We start from the raw sequence: 21,236 nt of genomic DNA on the forward strand, positions 1-21,236 counted from the left end.
ATATATATATAATGTATGTGGTAAACTGGTATTTTTGTATGTATTTATTGTTCGTTATTTTTTCTTCGCGTTTATTTTTACTTTTTGGGCTGTTTATCCTGTAGTGACCTTTTGTCTCTGTCGATAGTAGCGGTTTTTAGTGTGTTCTGTGGAAGGAGAGGGTTTAGGAATACAAACTTGTTACTAGCAATCAGTGTCGCTATGTAGGTCAAACGACTGTGTGTGTATGTATGTGCGTGCGTGTATATATATTCACACAAACATGTTTTCATGAGTGCTCGAGATGCGTGTAGTTTTACCTAACTTTAAACAAGCTAAGCTCAACCTCTACACCTTGGCTGGTTCACCGCTTGAATAATTATGCACTTACATGCATATAAAGTATTATAGCGATCCTTCGGTATTGGTATACAGAGTCTTGTTATGAGGAGACGACGTCATTCACCCTCTATTTCAGCCTAGCCCCTTTATCTGTCATGAGGGAAGGTTGTGTCGTCTATCAATACCGAAGGATTACCAGTAAATACATGTGTGTGAAATAACATTACGCGTGTTTGTATATATATTCCACATTGAGGCACTCATTACAAAACCGAAGCAGCAGCACCACCACCACCACCAATTATAAAGATAACTATAAATTTTGCTCTAATTGTTGATGGTTGTTTTCCCCTCTTCAATTTGTCGTGCTGTCCACCTCCTCTCTCTCTCTCTCTGCTGCCCTTCCTCTTTTCATTCTCTCCATTTCCTGCACTCTCTCTCTCCTGTCCTCTTTTTCTCTCACCGCTACTAATTACTTCGTTTTTCTTCCTGCCAGACTGTCTCTTCTTTCTGCTTTCTGTGTTTTTCCTCTTCGTTCTCTCAGTGCTTACACATAGACTTCCTTGCAAACTTGATATGCTTTCTCTTTTCTCTGTATTTCTAATAACACTTTTACAAAAATCTGAAGGAAGCTGTTGCTCTACTGCAGCAAAATTTACAGAGTCCACGTGTGTGGATTAGTTGGTGTACCTTGGAAATAATGGGAGTCTAACATATTTCGTGACTGGTCCGAGAATATTTTTATGAACTTAATAGATTAGGTAGTACTGAGAAAATATAAAGACATTTATATTCAAAAGGGAAAAAAAGTCGCAAGATATTGAAAGTGCCAGAATCGTAATCACTCATCGAAAGTTCAAGAAAATATTCCGCATTATAATGTGTGTCTGTGTGTTGGACAGTTTGCTGCACTGTTGATGCTTGTTAAGACAGAAACAGGAGCCCACAGCTCTACTCTTGGCATGTCAGTTGTGGAGAATTTTTGATGCTTTAGATTATCTCTCCTTTTCATTCAGAGATAATTTCAGTAAATCCTGAATTTATCTTGTATGTTATTTGATATAGCCTTTATTCGTGTTCGTTATTCAAATATAGGCCACCGGCCATTCTGAGTTATTTCTCTTAGCTCATTTTTGTTGCATCCCTCCATCCATCTTTCTTTCTTTCTTTCTTTCTTTCTTTCTTCAAAACTTCTAGCTTCTATATCCAGATTACAAATTTACATTTATACCAATAATAATTGGAGCACTTGGTTTTGTAAGTAAATGTTTGTCTTTTTTACCAAACTGCTTAAGTCATGGAAACATAAACAAACCAGCACTGGTTGTCAAGCAGTGGTAAGGGAAAAACACGGATGTATATATATATTACACCACCTGTCCTCGTCTGTTGTTGTTTTTTTCGTAAATTCTCCCATATATATGTATGTATATATATTTATATAAATAAGGATAAGATCGATATTTTAAAATATTGATTTTTATCAAGTGGCCAGCATGGGAATAAAAACCATCAAAGGTAACAATTATTTAAAATTATAATATAGGGTATCTAAAATAGCAGTCAAATCTTGACTGCTATATGAACATTTATTGTGGTTTAGAGTCAAGATTTGACTGCTATTTTTCAGCGTGGCGGTATCTCTCAGATACCCTATATTATAATTTTAAATAATTGTATATATATATATATATGTATGTATATAAAATTATAAATAATGAAATGTGATAAAATTTATGTTACCAGTGGATACAAGAAGGAGCTTTTTTTTTTATGAGTACCACCAGATTAGTTGAATCCTTATATTGTGACTTGAATAATTACATGAATATGAATATATATATATATATATATATATATAAAGGTTATGAAGGGTTTGGAGTCAACCAAACCCTAAAGATACAGGTAATACCGAGTAAGTGCTGTATACTGACTAGTTTTGCCCCTGTCGTAGCAACATGAGTGGGGAATATAACATAGGTCGTGTATTAGCGTGTGTATGTATAAAGAAAGAAAAGGATAAAGAGACCAATGGCAAAGTTAGAATTATATTTTATGGATAAAGTCTAAAATATATTACCCAGTTTCGGTCAAATACTACTGTATTGATGTGTGTGACCTTCTACTCAGCCATAATATGGTACGTTGCCGTCATATAAAGTAATTACATCCAAATATCGAACAAAAAAAGAAGTGAATGGTAGCAACTGATTTGATTGGTTGAAAAAATTGCAGAAAAGATATTGTATTACTTGATTTTGCTTAAACACAACTGTATTGAAGTAACCATCTACCTGGTGTTCACTATATTGAAGTAACCATCTACCTGGTGTTGTTTCTGCAAGGAATGTACGAAAGAAAGTCTCAACAAAACCAAAACTTAATAAAATGTTTACTTATGAGAAGGTCTCTTCTGGGTAGGCAAGGTAGGCGCTGTCTATTCAGACTAAAACTATAAATGTTAATTATTGAAACATGTGGCACAGGTATGACTGTAAGGGGGCTTGCTTCCCAACCACATGGTTTTGAGTCAGGCACATGTCATAAGTAATTACTCAGGGTAAGCAGTTGGCAACGTTTATGTAGTAAAACACACAAAAAATAAGCGAAACACAGGCATGCAACTGAGTTGGAGGCAGATTTACTTCTGCCTTTATGGCATGTAAAGAAAACATTGTTGTAGGAATGTACATAGCACGTGTTCTGCAGCAGTACTATACTGAGATTGAAAGGCATTGGCAAATTATGCCTTCCTGATCTACAAAAGAAAAAAAATTATTTTGCATTTTATTCATAGTAATCAGAGTAACCTTCATAATTTTATTGGATTAGGTGCATATTTTGCCATAAAAGGAAAATGTTACTATTGATCTATTTCATTCAGGGCAGGCACTGCCTTGCCTTCCCAGGCGGCATGTCCCTGTTTTGAGTTCTGTCCCACTGCATGGCACCTTGGGAAAGTGTCATCTACTGTAGCCCCAGGTCAACCAAAGCTTTGTGAGTGGATTTAGTAAAAGAAAGCTGAAAGAAGCCTGTTGTATGTATATGTGTGTTTGCTAATGTCTCCTTGCCTTGATAGTGCATGATAGTTATAACCCTCTAGCATTTAAACCCACCATATCCAGCCAAAATATCCTTCATGTTTTATCCTCAGACTGACCAAATCCACTCTCTCATGCCTGTTCTACAATGCCATCCTAAAAATAAAACAATTATATCATCAAAATATTGAAGCTATGAGATAATGCATGTTTAATTAAAAACGAATTGAAAATATAATTATTACATTTGACAGAAACCCAAATGTTAGAAGAGTTAAGTTTCACTGTCATGCAAGCAGTGTAAATTTGTTTCCAATCTTCTATGAAAACATGTCTGGTCATGGGGAAATATTACCTTATTTGGAAACAAGTGAGGGTTGGTAGCAGAAAGAGCATCTGGCTATAGAAAATCTGCGTCCACAAATTCAATCTGACGATGCAAGCATGGAAAAGTGGACATTAAAATGATGATAAAAATGAAAAAGTAAATTATTTCCAATTCATAAGGTGTATGAAACTCGATATTTGATTCAGTAAATGGCTAATATTTTAATATCAATCTGTCACAATTTCCCCAGGCCTTTCTATTTCAATATATAATATATATACTGAGTAATAATGTGAAGCCATATACTGTGGGAGCAGCTTCAAAGTACATGGTCTGATCAATAAGTATCCTGACTGTTGCAATAGTAACGAAGCTAAAGCACACAGAGTGAAGCTGCTTGGCACAGATTGACCTTGAACTCTGCTGTGTATGTTCACTAAGTTTTAATGTAGCTTACTTCCGCTGTTTACAGCGGTGCTTGGAAGGAAGGTGTGTAGCATGTGATCGTCGCATTGACCATGACAGAGAAAGCTGAGCAGAGAATCTGCATCAAATTTTACCAAAAACTTGGCAACACCTGCTCAGAGGCCTATGCAAAGTTTCCAAAATGTTTCCATTTTTCTCGACATCAAGTAGGTCTTGTGCAACTGAAACCTGAGTGTCTTGTTGGTCAGCTGAAAGCAGTTTTGGCACAAACATGGCAGACACATGTCTCATACCCAAAATATTAATGGACTGAACTGAATTGTAACTAATCTGCACATCCTCTGCATGCCCGTCTGCAATGTTTTAATCATTTTTGCTGGTTGTGGGTCTCTGAGAACGTTCGTCACTATCAACATTTTTTCAGCCATCTTGGAAACATCTGAAACACTCGTACACTCCTCTCCATACACTTTCTGTAACTTTGTGTAGGCCTCTGAGCAGGTATTGCCATGACAACTTTCTTTGTCATGCTCAATGTGATGATCACACGCTACACACCTTCTTACCAAGCATTGCTGTAAATAGCAGAAGTGAACTAGAACGTTAAAACTTAGTGTGCATGCACAGCAGAGTTCAAGGTCAATTTTTGCCATGCAGCTTCATTCTGTGCTGTAGCTTCATTACTATGGCAACAATCCGGCTACTTATTGATCAGACCTTGTATGTGTTGCTTGTTATACTATGAAAGTAAAATAATTCCAACCTTTCACTGAAGTGTCACGCTGATCATATTATTTACTTTTGGTGATGCTTACTATTAAAGATAGGTGTTAGTTCATGCCAGTGTATAAAATAGAAATAATAAATAGTTATATGTAAATAAATAATGTTTTGTTGACAAAATATTTCTGTGTTAAGGCCTGTTTGTTGATACTTTTATTCCTTTTTGACACTTTTTACTTATTGATGTCTACTGCCTATGAGTATTTACTCTTTGTATGTATGTAGAGAAAGAGAGAGAAAGATTCATATGTATTGTGTGTGTGTGTATATATGCGCATATGCTTGCATGATATATTTTTGACTAAGGGAGATTTGAATGTTGGCAAAATTTTGGACCATGTCTAGCATCTATCAAAATGGCTTGTTTGAGTTCTATCCATTTCTCATCTCTTTGATCAATAGCTTCTCAGATAACACTATTGCAGCCCATGCTTATGGATTTACAGTCTAACCCATGCTTTTCCTCTTATACACCTGCTATCTACATACTACCACCTTCAACAATGCTCTCACCTATGCAAATGATCCCACATTTTGTTTCTCTCTAACCTTCCACACCCAAATGTCATCCACATACCACATAGACACCAAGTTCTAAACACACACTGACTTCATGAACAGAGACCTTGAAAACATCCTCCAATGGTGTAATGCCCATCTTATGGCATCCAACAGTAAAACAATAAAAGCACTGCATTTATTTAGAAAACCTCAATGCACCCCATATGACTTAAACATGAGCAGCATACAACTAGGGCTCTCACAATTGCTCCAGATGTGAGATCTCACTCTGGCTGTGGATCTTTCCTAGTGAACGCACATCCTTAACATGGTAATGCTTTCATCTCAAAGACAGGTTTTTCTCTTGAAAGCTAGTAAATATTTCAACCCCAAAGCAACTATTAATCTATTACAAAGCTCAAGTGAGACCCACAGTGGAGTATTGCTCCTATACTGAGGACAGTGCTACCGCTACACACACATCCAGAGACAACAGACTACTCTATTAATTGGCATAAAGATGCTCACAGACACACTTCGGCTTCTGGTCCATACATGTGCTGTTTCCATTCTTTGTCTTTTCTACAGTAATTACAGTTCTCTGCTCCTTGGCACTAACTAATCTGGTGCCACCTTCATTTATACACTCTTGATTCTCTTGTCTTTTCTCATCTAACTACTACATTTAGTCCTAGAATGTGTGTGTATTGTGTAGCTTGTGTTATTTTATCATTATTATTATTATTATCATTATTGTTACATATATCTCTTTGGCTTTTCATTCATGTTCAAGAAAGCCATCACAAATTATTATAAAGATTTTTGCCTTCAATAGTGGCTCTTTAAGCCTCCTAAGCTCTTACATGTCTTCTGGCAAACTTTACAAAGCTGCATATGTGCACATCTGTATGCAAAATATATTCTAGTGTATTAGTGTGTGTGTGTAGTGCGTGTGTGTGGATAATGTATTGGTGTATCATGGGCAACATGGTTGGATTTTAGCAATGTAATAATAATGCTGTTAGTAGGATTGGAAGGTGAGGAAGATGAAATAAAATAAAATAAAATGAAATGGATGGATGTGGATAGTTGCATACAGAAGTGCCCATTACTTAAAGTGGATAGAACTTGAGGAAGAGGAAGACATGGCATGAAGTATTGACGGCTAATCTCAAGACACTGAGCCTTACAAAGCAGATGTCAAAGGATCATCATATCTGGCACTTTGCTATACTTGAGAACAACAGAATTAATACTGATGCTGGTGCCACATTAAAAGCACTGGTGCTGGTGCCACATTAAAAGCACTGGTACTGGTGCTACATAAAATGCACCCATTACACTCTGTAGAGTGGTTGGCATTAGGAAGAGCATCCAGCTGTAGAAATCATGTCTGAACAGATAATAGAGCCTGTTGTGGTCCCTGGCCTTGCCAGCTTCAGTCAAACCATCCAATACATACCAGCATGGAAAACTGAGGTTAAATGATGATGATGAATAAAGATAACAGAGTACAAGAAAGTTTAATTTTCAGTAATAGGTTGATGGATATAAAAGTTTAAGATGTATAAAAGGTTTGTGGATATAGAAATGGGTAGAAAGGTTGATAAATGGATATACAAGCAGATAGATGGGTTGATAGATAGTTTCCCTTATATATGGTTTGTGACCTGAAGTGAGCCTAGTTACTGGATGTTATAGTTTGTTTAGTTTCTGCCAATATGTTCTTTCACGTTTATCAGCATGATTACAGTAGTCTGTTAGGAGATTCATGGCATGGCAGAGGCTAGTGAGCAGAATGTGTTGGTGTATCTCAGGCAACATGGCTGGATTTTTTTGTAAGAAAACAGGGTAACACCATTAGTGTGATAGGTAGGGAGGAAGATGGGGGGAAAATAAAATAAAGGAAAATGGAATCAAATACATTAAAAGGAGGAAGATGAAATAGAATAAAGCAATATGAAATGCAGTAAAGGTTGTATACATTTGCACATACACACACTCATGCATGCACACACAAAGAGGAACCTGATTAAGAAAGCAAGAAATCCAGGCAAATTATTGTTTGTTTATGCAGAAAACATTGTTTTGATGGTTGCTCTCAGACACACACACATGCGCACATGTACACACACACACACACACACACATACTGTGCTATTCTACATACAGAAGGGAGATATCTTTTGGTGGTGGTGTAAAGTTTCACTTGAACTATTCAATTGTTTAATTGTTTGTCTTCTGTAAGGTAGGAGGAGGGAATGGTTGTGATGATGATGATTGGTTTGCTTCCTGAAGTACTGGAGGGGGAGGAGGAGGTGGTGGTGTTGGTAAGTGGGTGGGGCTTAACAGTTTAAAGGATGGTCTGGCTTTTGTTTATTTATCTATTTATTTAAATAATACAGTAGTGAGTTGGAGTGATGGGGGAGGCATCTTGCCAGCAGATGGTGTTTGTTGTGATCTTTTGGGATGAGATTAGTTGGTAGATCATGTCTCAAGTTAGCTCTCATCAGGCAGACCAATAATTAAAACATATTCAAGCTGTGACATTGTATGAGCTGACAAAGAAGCCTCTAAGTGGTTGTTCAACCTACTAGAAATAGCAGCTCATTCACATCCTACTGCATTGAAGAAGAAAAAGAAAATGACAAAAGACATTGTATAATGTAGCCTGGGGTACTCTATACTTGAAGGTAAAAAATAAGATTGTTGTGGTTCAAATGCTTTTTAACTTTATGGTCTGCTCTGTTAGTGCTGACCTGGCGCATGATCAACATGCAATTACATGTTTTCATGTGTTAGACTAACTTGCAAAATCTGGGCAGAATTGTTAGCTCATTGGACAAAGTGCTTAACAGCATTTCCTCTGTCTTTATGTTATGAGTTCAAATTCCGCCGAGGTTGACTTTGCTTTCCATTTTTTGGGGGTCGATAAAATAAGTACCAGTTCAGCACTGGGGTCAATGTAATCGACTCATTCCCTTCCCCTGAACTTGCTGGCCTTGTGCCAAAATTTGAAATTATTATTAGGAATGTGGTGAACTGGCAGAATTGTTAGTGTGTCAAACAAAATGCTTAGCAACATTTCTTTTGGCTCTTTGTCCTTAGTTCAAATTCTGCCGAGGTTGACTGTGCCCTCCATCCTTTTGATATTGATAAAATAAGTACTGGTTGAGCACTTGGGTGGATGTAATCAACCTACCCACCTCTCTTAAAATCGTTAGCATTGTGCAAAAGTTTGTAATCATTATCACCACCACCATACATTAATTTTGTTTGCAGGGATGTTGTCTTGATACTTGGTGACAAAACATCTCTTCAGATCCCAAGAATTTTTCTTAGTATTTGTGCAGAATATAGATGGTGTTTTCCTGCAAATAGATAATACATATCTCCATTCCAATATCCTTCAGTCTCTTAGGTAGCAGTTAGGGTGTTGTACCAAGTGCACCACCTGCAACAGGAACAATTGACACCTTTGTCTTCCACAAACTATTCATCTATCTGTTTAAGACCTGATATTTCTCAATTTTCTCAATTTCTTTGTATTCTCTCTGTTATCATATTCTATGCTATTATTATTATTAATTGTATTGTTAATTTTATTGATAAGCAGGTAGAATCAATTGTCAGACAAAACATTTAACAGCATTTCTTCTGGCTCTTTATGTTTTGGGTTCAAACCCTTTGAGACTAACTTTGCCTTTCATCCTTTCCTGCTCAATAAAATTAAGTATCAGTTAAGTACTAAAGTTAATGTAATCAGCTGACTCTTTCCCCCACTAAAACTATTGACCCTTATTCCACTAGCAGAATCATTAGCACACTAGACACAATGCTTAGCAGTATTTTGTCCATCTTTTTGTTCTGAGTTCAATTTCCACTGACATTGACTTTACCTTTCATCCTTTCAGGGTCGATGAAAAAAGTACCATTCAAGCACGAGGGTCAATGTGATCAACTAGCCATCCTGCTCCCCAAAAGTTTCAGGCCTTGTCCCTATAGTCAAATACCACAACCAATTAAAATAACTGTTCTCTTCCCCAGATATGTGACCATGTGCTAGCATTAAAAAATCATTATCATTATTAGATTTACATTAGAGTTCAACTTCAAGTAACCCCATAGAAGCTTTATCCTTGATTCATCACATGTTTCACAGTATTAGTGAAATTCGCACATTGACTTTTAAGCTGCCATCCTGGCAATTTAGTCACCCGCTCAGGATCATCTTTGTCATCATCATTTTGGCATCCACTCTTCCATGCTCACATGGGTGAGACAGAATTTTGTTGAGGCAGATTTTCTACAGCTGAGTGCCTCTCCTGTCGCTAGCCCTCACTTGTTTCTAAGTCAGGTGATATTTCCCTTTGACCAGACATGTTTTCATGAAAGACACCCCTTGTGTGATGGAAACATTTGTTTACAGCTAACACATGATGTCAAGGCAAGGAGGCAGTAACATGCATAAATGCACACATATATACAACAGGTTTCTTTCAGTTTCTATCTACTGGATGCTCTCTTTGGTCAACCCAGGGCTATAAATGCAGCTGAACTTAGAACCATGTGGTTGGGAAACAAACTTCTTACCACACAACTAAGCTTGCCCCTGCAAAGTTTATTTCAATAGCAAGCAAAAACTATTGAATCACCATAAAAAACAATCTCATCTTTTTTTTTTCTGGCACGATTATCTAAGACTACATTCTTCAAGGTCTTTTATTTCTGTTAGGGGGTAGGAATAGATTTGAGAGGGATTTAGCTCCTATTTTAAGCATATCAAGTAACCTTGTAGTGACTCCCTCAATTCATGGATATGTGTTGTAATGGCTTGTCAGCTGACTGAAGATTACTTTGGAACTTTACTAAGCCCCTTAAATCATTCACCATGAGCAAAGAGTCTTAAGGATTAAAGGGATTAGGTTAATTTCTTTCTATTCCCATTTTTTTATATATATATATATATTAAGGGAATCTCACAAGTTATTGACTGTTTATCACCACATCTGCCTAATCCCACTCATTTCACACTCTCCATTCCCCATGAGTCAAGTCATTATTGTATGTGCTAAACTCAAGTCAACAAGGAGCCTCAACATGCTAGAAACAACAGCTAAATCTCCCTTGACTGACACCTGACTATCCAAAAGGATGCATAATGTAATTTTATCCTACATACATCTGCTCAGTTGGGAGTACTTGGGGCTATACAACATACCAAATTCTCTGTCGAAAACCTCTAAATGAGTCAGTGTTGAAGCTTCTTCACAATTCCTTCAGCTGCTAGCAATATGAGTCAAATAAACTTTAAATCATATCCTGTTGCTTTAAAAGATCCTAGTTAGATACAGTATATCTGAAAAAGAAACAAGATGGTTATGGGTGAAATATCTTTGATTATAGATCTGCTTAGTTCCAGCTGACTTTGGGCTAAACAACCTCTCTATAGAATTCCCTTACTGCCTGTATAGTTTTCCTTCAGATGCTCTCTTGAACACTAACCTTATTAAACTTTACCTTGTTATTCTTAACTTCCTCCCCCCACCCACACACAATTTACCAGTTCCAGAGAGACCCGTGAAAGCTGTGTATTTAGCTTTACCTGAAGCTAGATGATTAATATATATATATTTTTAAAATATAGGTACTGTTTGTGTGGTTTTTGATTAGCTCCATATCAACCCTGATCCAGCACAAACCTATATTTCACCCATGACTAGCCTATGTTTTAAAGGAGGAAGAAGCGAGTAGTGCTTATGGTCTTTATTCAGGACTATTGAGACTAGTGAGAGGAAGTGAAGAAGTTATCAGATACCTGTCCTGAGTGTTGGCAAGAGTGTATGTACTCTACTAAACCATCCAGGGGCTGGGCAGTGGCATTAACCCCTTTAGGATTCGGGTTATTCTGTCAAATGTAAAGCTTATTTATTCTCATTAATTTGAATTAATCATGCATTATCTCATAGCCTTGATATTTTGATGATGTGATTGTTTAGTCTTAGAATGACATTGTTGTATTGGTGTGAGAGACTAGATGTGGCCGGTTTGAACACGGGTTAAATGCTAAAGTGTTAAACTGGGTAATAATTTCTGCCTACCACCTAAGAACAGGAAAAGTCCCTCAGATAGGCTTACATACAGTTGACGCCTAGTAAATTTTACTCATGGCTTTGCTTGATGCAAGGATGTGGCAGAAGACACTTGGCCAAAGCACCATGTAGTGTGATTAAACCTGAAATGATGCAGTTGTAGAGGAAACCTTATTTTAGCTCACAAGCATGCCTACCCCACACATCTTTATTTTTCAATTTGTGATTGAGGCCAACTCATTTGTTCCAAACATGGATGTATGTTTTTTTTTGCTGTTGAGAAATTTCTTTATGGATGGCAAAGTAGACAGTAAAGTATCATATGAATTGTCTTACAGTATGGAATTAGGTCCTTTTATGTTCTAGTTTTATATTCTACAAGAGTTAACTTTGCCTTTCATCCTTCTAAAGTTGATAAACTAAATACCAGCAACGTTATGTAAGCTGATTGTTTCACATCTGGTCTATAGAACAGACCTATGATTGAAGATATTACAGTTATCACCATCCTGTCTTGTTCCTCCATATAGTGTATCTAGAGCAGTTGTTTTAATGTTTCTGTGACCTTGTCACCCTGTACTTAAGGTACATGACACACTTACTGATATTTTATATGTTATTAAATTTAAGATCTCACAGCACTCCCAACTATTGTTTACAACGCTCTGAGTAGAAACCACTGATCTAGCATTACTTTATCCAGTGTGTGTGTGTGTGTGTTAACTCTTTAGCATTCAGGTTACTCTGCCAAATGTAATATTTATTCCCATTGTTTTGAATTAATCATGCATTATCTTGTAGCTTTGAGATTTTGATGATGTATTTGTTTATTTTTTATAATGCTATTGTAGGGTTTTATGTGAGAGGCTGGATGTGGCAAGTTTGAACACAGAACAGCTGGACTATTTGGGCCAAATATGGCCAGTTTCAATGCTGAAGGGTTTAAAGTCGAGTAATTTAGGAGCAGATTTGGTTGCAGTTTCTAGAAACTTGAGTGGTGCCTATGTAGAGGTTTTCTTATCAGCATGTAATGTTGGTGTTGTTCATAGTAGTTGTTGTTGCTAACAAAACAAATCAGCTTTAAGTAGATCTGTGATCAAAGTTATTTTAGAACAAACCAGTCTTTTCAGACGTAATATTACTAAGACTACATTATCAGATGTGTTTCAAGACAGTAAGGTGCATGATTTGCGAGTGATTTGGCTGCTGTTTTTGCTAGGTTGAGCTACTGACCACATAAAGGCTCTCTTATTATCGTGTGTTAGAGTTTTGGTGGTGTTAGTGGTGATGTTGATGGTCACATTGTGGTATTATCATGAAAAGACGAAAAAAAAAAAGCCTGAAACATAATTTAATCTAACTCTATTTTCTTTCCTTTCTTATCTTTCAGATTAATTAAACGTATTGGCAGTGTAATGTGACAGAGCAAGCTGCCGGGATGCCAGTTGTACTAGACGGTCTCCATGTGGAGAACAACAACAACAACAACAACAATAATGACCCGGCTCCTAACAACTTAGCCACAGTGGCGGCGGCAACAGCAGCTGCAGCAACGGCAGCTGCAGCAGCAACTGCATCCGCTGCAGCGGCGGCAGCAGCAGCCTCCACCACTCCAGGTTCACCTACTGCTATGGGACGGATACAACAACAGCAGCAGCAACAGCAGCAGCAGCCACAACAGCAGCAACAGCAGCAGCAGCAACAACAACAGCAGCAAAACAATCCTTTCGTAAATGCCCGTGATAGACTCTTCCATGCCCTTTTTTATAAAATAGCCCTTGCGTATGCCAGAACTTTCCCAGTGTCTTTCAGAAGAGCATTTGAATTTATTATTCTTCTCAAGGTACTGGATCTTTTTTTTTACACTTCACCTCATTGCACTACAGCACACCATTCTATACAACACTGCCACTCCCACATTACAACACTCTACACCACACCTCACAACACTATGAGCAAAGCGAGCTTCAACATGGTTGCTCAGTCAGTTAGAAATAGCAGTCAAATAAATCTCCATCTCTCACCCCAACTATCTTAAAGGAGTGAAAGACAAATTGAATAATACTATAGTCTATGATATCTCTTAAAGGACAGGGTGGTACAGGTTGGCAGGTCTGCTCAACCATGGCTGATTTAGGGATAAACAACAATACTCAAGTACATTATATTAACCCATATTACACCACACTGCATTACATTACATGATACTACTCATCACGATATATATTATATTACATGCCAAAACATTTCTTACTGCATAGCACAACACTACACACTATACCACCCTACAATATATATATATCACATTTCTGTATGTCATAAACATAGCACACTGCATTTACTCAACATCACACTATAACTGTCCATAAAGAAGAAAGCAAAATATCTTTTACAAAATATTGTGTTATTTTGAATTTAATCAGAATTGTTTTCTTCAGAATATTTCTTTTCACTGTTGGTATATTGCTTCCAATGTTTTTTCCTATTTTGGAACATGCTTTTTTTCTGTTTGTCTGAAAATAGTAACCTTTCATCATCATCATCATCATTTAACATCCGCTTTCCATGCTAGCATGGGTTGGACTATTTGACTGAGGACTGGTGAACCAGGTGGCTACACCAGGCTCCAATCTGATCTGGCAGAGTTTCTACAGCTGGATGCCCTTCCTAACGCCAACCACTCCGAGAGTGTAGTGGGTGCTTTTACGTGCCACCGGCACGAAGGCCAGTCAGGCGGTACTGGCAATGGCCACGCTCAAAATGGTATATTTTGCGTGCCACCTGCACAGGAGCCAGTCCAGCAGTACTGGCAACGATCTCACTGGAATGTTTTTTCGAAAAAGTGCAGGGTATATTTCAACTTTGGGGACAGAAAAAAGTCTATTTGATCCAAATCCAGATAGTTAGGATAGCTCAGCAACACTAATGTGTTGTTTAAATTTTTAGTTGTGGTGATGGTGATCGAACTCACTGAGATGACTGCCTTTTTGTTTTGGCATCTCAGTCTCACACACACGTTTTGTTACCATTAAAGCACTTTCCAGAAAGTTTTCATTAGTTTTCCATTGATCAAATAATTTCTGATTGACTGCCACATATCTCTCTTCTTTATTATTGTTAATCTACAAGTAGAAGTGATAAAAATGTTGTGCCATGAGCTTTCATTGATGCCTACTGCTTAGGAACATTCATGGATTTTCACACACATTTTTGTTATCCCAACCTACAATTTAAAAGCAGATAAGACACACTGGGTAATGTCAAAGATATATGTTTTGAAAGAGCTAAATCTCACAGCTGAAACATGATCAGAGGTCTGATGGGTCAGAGCTTTAATATTTGTTTATAAAATATGGCTACTTATAGTTGCATGTCATGTAATTACAGGAAGTAGTAGTGTATGATAACATAGTGTCATAACTGTGTAGCAACAGGAAATAATATTAAAATGAAATATGCACTGTTTCTCCTCCCTTCAAAATGGATTGTCATCATCGTAGTGGCAATCAATTTTTATAGTCTTTCAGATAAACAAGAGGAGTTCATATATGGCTTGAACATTGAAATATATCTACAACTGATAATGTAGGTGGTTCTGTACTTGGTGTATAGTCGACTTCATCACAAAGTGAAGATTGTCCGTTAGATTATTTTCAGTGCTAGTATATGTTGGGTCTTATACATTTGATAAAAAATTTCACATCAAGGTTAATAGTTGTTCAACAGCATGAAATGCTGTTGCATGAGTAACCAAAAATTTATAATAGCACCTGCCAGAAGGTTTAGTATACTAAACCTTCTCTGTGATGAAAATGTGGCATTAATAGTATTTCGTTGTCACAGATGTTTGTGATACCCTAAATTCTGCAGTGAAAGATCCAGTCTGTCATTTGAAAAAGTTTGAATTCTGACTTGCACTATAGTGATGGAGGATTGTGCTGGCTGACCAGCCTCACTCTTTCATTCCTGTCTAGACAAGTGGCAAGGTGGGCCATGGCAACTGCAGATATACCATGGATACAGTGGGATGACTAGAAATGTCTAAGGACATGTCCCACAGCATGTTGTTGGATGTTGCCTTTTTGTCTGTTGAAAATTGATCATTGATGATTGGATTTTTTCCACTGGAATCCTGTCTTCACATGCATTGGGTGACATGGCCTTGATAGATTTCCCTGAGTGCTTAATACTAGTTGGCCACTCTCAACTTGGTTTAGCCAACCTAAAATTAGAGAGAGAGGTTTGTATTTTCATGACACTCAGATATCTTGTATTTACTGTCATATTTACGCATGCTGTAAGTATATCTGCACCATTGCATTTGCACGGCTACAATGTGTAGAACACCAAAGTAGGTCCCTAAGTAGGAGTTCATCTTGTAATCTGTGAACAGAGTAAAATTACTACCTTGGGGAGCTTATGTGAAACTTACTTTTATGAAATATTGTAGATAAAGCTTCCTGCATGATGATTTCTATATATATATATTTTTTTTCTTCTTTGCACTTAGTGTCCTTGAGGCAAATGCAGTAGATTTTTCTTTACTATGGTAATATATGTGACAATATCACATACAAGCTATATTTAGAAACATCACAAGCAAGTATAATTGCTAGGTTGACAACATATCATGTCAAGGCATGATCTATAATGAGCATTTTTTTTTTACTTGTTGAAAGGTTTGCTCATATTCCTGAGTTTATGTCTAAGACCTAAGTTTTTCTAACAATTAATGATGTGGGCGTTAGGTGCTATCTATGTTAGTCAAAAAATTTCTAATAATAGTTCACTAGCCCTAGAAAAGACTAGTTCATTGACACAGCTCTGATCTTGTTCTTCATTTGGTCCAGCCCCCTTCAGTTTATATGATGACCAAGGTAAATAGTAGATGACAGTATTAAAAGCACATTTATTTTAATTTATTCTCGTTTCATGATTTGGTTAAAGCTCTAAAACAATTTCAAGTGTAGTGGGATGTGTAGAACGGTCCTTCCCTGTAATGAAAATGCCATCTTAATTGCATAACACATGGTTGGAGTTGCAAGTGCAAGTTTCTCCTCAAGGTATGAAGTGAACAGGACTATCGGGACTTAGGAAGGGGCATCCAGCTACGGAAACCATTCCAAAACAGAATCTGGAGCACAGTGCAGCCCTTGGAGCTATCAAATCCTATCAAACTGTCCAACCTAAGCCAGCATGGAACATAGATGTTAAATGATGATGATGATGATTAGAAATTCCATATAATGCATTATCTATTACCTATTGATATGTAGAATGGACAGAGGCAATTTCCATAGGAAAACCCAGTAGATTGTGATGGTAGCAGTATTTGGATTCACATCTTTTTCAGTCTGTTCCATATTTCTGACGAGCCTAATAGTTTGTGCTACTGTGGGTGATTGACTTCAAACAATTTTTTGGTAATATCGGAAAATTTTCTGTGTTCCAATCAGTCATTATAATGTTCCGAAACATGTTTTAAATGTTAAAAACAGACATTCTCTCCTGGTTATTTACTACACTGATCAAAAAGGCTATGTTTCTGCAACTTCCAGTGAGGAGTGGAAGAGTGCTATTTAGATTTTGAGTAATGCATTAATTTGAGGCTCTTTTGTCCTTTGGCTTGGTTAGAACATTTAGATTACATAATAGGATGTACATTTAAGCACCTGTCAGAGTAAGAAAATGTGTTGCTTTTTGTCCTCAACAAAGTAATTTGTTTCACTATACTTGTCAAAACATTCCAAATAAGATTGATATAATTCAGTGGATTCTTCATTGTTATCATCATCATCATCCTGTTCACCAACCATCGCCTGTTTCCTAGTAAGATAGCACTTACCCATGATCAGACATGCTTTCACAGAATATTGAAAATGAATGACACTGCTTGTATGACAGTGGCATTCATTTACAACTATCACACTATATCAAGACAAGGAGACAAACATTTACATACACACAAAATGGGCTTCTTTCAGTTTCCGTCTTCTAAATCCACTCACAAGTCTTTGGTCAGCCTGGGTTTATATATAGTAGAATACATTTAGTTGCCCAAGATGCCAGTGAATCTGGAACCACGTGGTTGGGAAACAAACTTGTTAACCACATAACCATATCTATGCCTATATCCATATGTATTTCCATGGCTGGTATAGCAAACTATGAATTTGCTATACTACGGTATTTGTTTTAATGGCCAAGAACCATTAACATTTAATGTCCGTTGTCCATGCTAGCATGGGTTAGATGGTTTGACTGAGGTTGGCAAGCTGGAAGGCTGCACCAGACTCCAATCTGATTTGGTATGGTTTTTACAGCTGGATGCCCTTCCTAACACCAACTACTCCAAGAGTGTAATGGGTGTTTTCATGTGCCACCGGCACGGGTGCCATTTGCATGACACCAGTGTCTGCTATGACTGATTTTGCTTGGCTTGATGGGTCTTCTCAAGCACAACATAACGCCAAAGATCTCAGTCATTGCTTCCATGAGACCCAATACTCGAAAGGAGCTCAGCCACTTTGCCTCCATGTGGGCCAACCCTTGAAAGGTGCTTTTTACGTGCCACTGGCATGACACCAGCATCGGCTATGACAATAATTTCACTTGGCGGGTCTTCTCAAGCGCAGCATATTGCCAAAGGTCTCGGTCACAAGTCATTGCCTCTGTGAGGCCCAAAGTTCAAAGATCATGCTTCATCACCTCATCCCATGTCTTCCTGGGTCTATCTCTTCCACAGGTTCTCTCCACAGTTAGAGATTGGTACTTCTTTACACAGTTGTCCTCGTCCATACACATCACATGGCCATACCAGCACAGTCATCTCTCTTGCACACCACATCTGATGCATCTTATGCCTTACATTTCTCACAAGATGCTTACACTCTGTCGAACATGCACACTGACATTGCACATCCAGCGAAGCATAATGGCTTCATTTCTTTCAAGCGTCATGTTTCACTGCCATGCAGCATGGCTGTTCGCACACAGGCATCATACAATCTGCCTTTCATTCTGAGGGAGAGGCCCTTGATTGTCAGCAGGGGTAGGAGCTCTCTAAACTTTGCTCAGCTTAATCTTATTCTCACAGCTACGCTCTCGGAACAACCACCTCCACTACTAACCTGGTCAACGAGATAACAGAAGTTATCTGCTACCTCTAGCTTACCTCCCTGGCAGTTTTCTGTATATTTTCGGTGTTTATTGTACTTGTGCATCTTGCACATATAAAAGCTATTTTCCCTGTTAACCTTCCTCTGATATTGCTGCACCTTTAATATGTCCAAAGCTTACACTGGTGCATCTTATAGAATTTCTACCTACACCTTTTCTACAGATCAAGCAGAGCCATCTACCTGAAGGGATTTATGATTTTTCTGCCTTCCTACTTACTAAGACTTTGGTTTTTGCTAGTTTAACTCTAAGGCTCCCTCCCAGGGGCAGCCTGTCTTAAATTCCTGTTATTGCCTGGAGGATTATGATGAACAAGAGGGGGCTGAGCACTGATCCTTGGTGAACCCCTACTTGTACATTGAATTCTTCACTATACTTGTTGAACCAGATTTATAAATTTATGTCTTACTTGTACCGTGTGTATCCTGATTTTTAGAATAAGTATGTCATATACCTGCATTTTGTAAGAGGTAGCTAAAAGGGTTGGTATCAAGAATGGCATTTGGATCATAAACCACTTCTCCAAAAAGGCTTGCTCGTTCCATGCCGGTATAGAAAATCAGAAGTAAAAACAATGTTAGTATGATAATAACTATATGTTTTACCTATAGATTCATCTATGAATTTATCTCATTTTTGTTTCCAATAAGGCCTGACTTAAAACTAAACAAAACCAAATCATATTATGCTATGCTGCACCTCAGTGCACCACTATAAATTATACCATAACACACTAGCCTATATTGCACATGATGATATCAAATTGATATGGTTGCATCCATGCAGTTACCTTATCTGCTAGAAATGGCAGCCAATCCTTTTTCAACTAAACTCCACCATCTTAAAAAACGAAAGGAGACATTAGATAATGTGGTTCTAGTCATGCTGTCATCGTTTCCTTAATGTCAATTTTTTTTTGTCTGTATTTTTATATAGTCAGAGACCCATCATCAAAAGCTTTTCTGCTTTTCATCCTATCGTTTTTATTTATTTTTTTACAGTATAGTGTCTGTGTTCTTCCTTTTTAAGACTGTAGAATCTGATTTGTAGAAAATTTGACTGCTATTCCTAGCAGATTAAGGGAATTGCTTTGAGTCTCCCTCATAGCTTAACAATGTGTCTGTTATTAGAGGTATCTTCTGCATAACTGTACTTTAGGTGCAGGAGTGGCTGTGTGGTAAGTAGCTTGCTTACGAACCACATGGTTCCAGGTTCATTCCCACTGCGTGGCACCTTGGGCAAGTGTCTTCTACTATAGCCTTGGGCCGACGAATGCTATGTGAGTGGATTTGGTAGACGGAAACTGAAAGAAGCCCATTGTATATATATGTGTGTGTGTGTGTATGTTTGTGTGTCTGTGTTTGTCCCCCCAACATCGCTTGACAGCCAACGTTGGTGTGTTTTCTTCCCCATAACATAGTGGTTTGGCAAAAGAGACCGATAGAATAAGTACTAGGCTTACAAAGAATAAGTCCTGGGGTCGATTTGCTTGACTAAAGGCGGTGCTCCAGCATGGCCACAGTCAAATGACTGAAACAAGTAAAAGTGTATATAGTTTAGGTCAAAAATTTTGCATGTATTTGGTAAAATATTTTAATTGATGTCACTCCAGTATATTATTGTTTATAATAATTATGAAGTGATTTATTTCTCACATTTTTGAATCAGGATTTTATTCATTTTCTGTTCCTGTTGTTGTGTAGTAGTAAGTGCCAATTGAGTACTGAGATTGATTTAGCTGACTGTTTCCTTCTCGGAATTTCTGACCTTGTGCCTGTGTTCATAAGTATTTTTATTATTAGAGTGGTAGAGAGAGCAGAATTAGAAGCAAGCTAGACAAAACAACTTTTATATTTTTAGTTACATACTTTTACATTCAAGTTCAACTCTTACTCAGATCTTTCATCTTTCTGGGGTTAAAATGAAGAATTGATCTAGTCAACTATATAACCCTCCCACTCAAATATTTGTGGTATTATGCCTCTTTTAGAAATTATTATTGTTATTATCTATATTATCCATGGTGGAGGCGCAATGGCCCAGTGGTTAGGGTAGCGGGCTCGTGGTCATAGGATCACGGTTTTGATTCCCAGACCGGGCGGTGTGAGTGTTTATTGAGCAAAAACACCTAAAGCTCCACGAGGCTCCGGCAGGGGATGGTGGCGAATCCTGCTGTACTCTTTCACCACAACTTTCTCTCACTCTTACTTCTTGTTTCTGTTGTGCCTGTAATTCAAAGGGTCAGCCTTGTCACACTGTGTCACGCTGAATATCCCCGAGAACTACGTAAAGGGTACACGTGTCTGTGGAGTGCTCAGACACTTGCACGTTAATTTCATGAGCAGGCTGTTCCGTTGATCGGATCAACTGGAACCCTCGACGTCGTAAGCGACGGAGTGCCAACAATAACAACATATTATCCATGTTATGAGAACTTCATCAAGGGTTTTCTTTCCTGCATAAACTGTTTTAAAAATTTTACATAGAAATGTCGAAGGTGAACAAATGCTGTGTGAGAATGCCTTAACAACATTTACATATTCTAATACTACTATTTTCTGAATG

General features: G+C 37.6%; 1 protein-coding gene across 4 annotated transcripts in view; it reads left to right on the forward strand.

The window, feature by feature from the left end:
* LOC106878148 (membralin) overlaps positions 1–21,236 on the forward strand; it is a 79,808-nt gene that overhangs the window by 29,893 nt on the left and 28,679 nt on the right. For 3 of the 4 annotated variants that reach the window (XM_014927275.2, XM_014927277.2, XM_014927278.2), the window contains exon 2: positions 12,883–13,335. In XM_014927275.2, the coding sequence (XP_014782761.1) occupies positions 12,931–13,335 (405 nt within the window). In that variant the 5' untranslated portion in view covers positions 12,883–12,930. Of the gene's footprint in view, positions 1–865; positions 1,579–12,882; positions 13,336–21,236 lie in introns of those variants that run through there. The other variant, XM_052969762.1, reaches the window with a different exon arrangement.

Source organism: Octopus bimaculoides, chromosome 7 (assembly GCF_001194135.2).
Source record: "Octopus bimaculoides isolate UCB-OBI-ISO-001 chromosome 7, ASM119413v2, whole genome shotgun sequence".
Taxonomy (NCBI): Eukaryota; Metazoa; Mollusca; class Cephalopoda; order Octopoda; family Octopodidae; genus Octopus; species Octopus bimaculoides.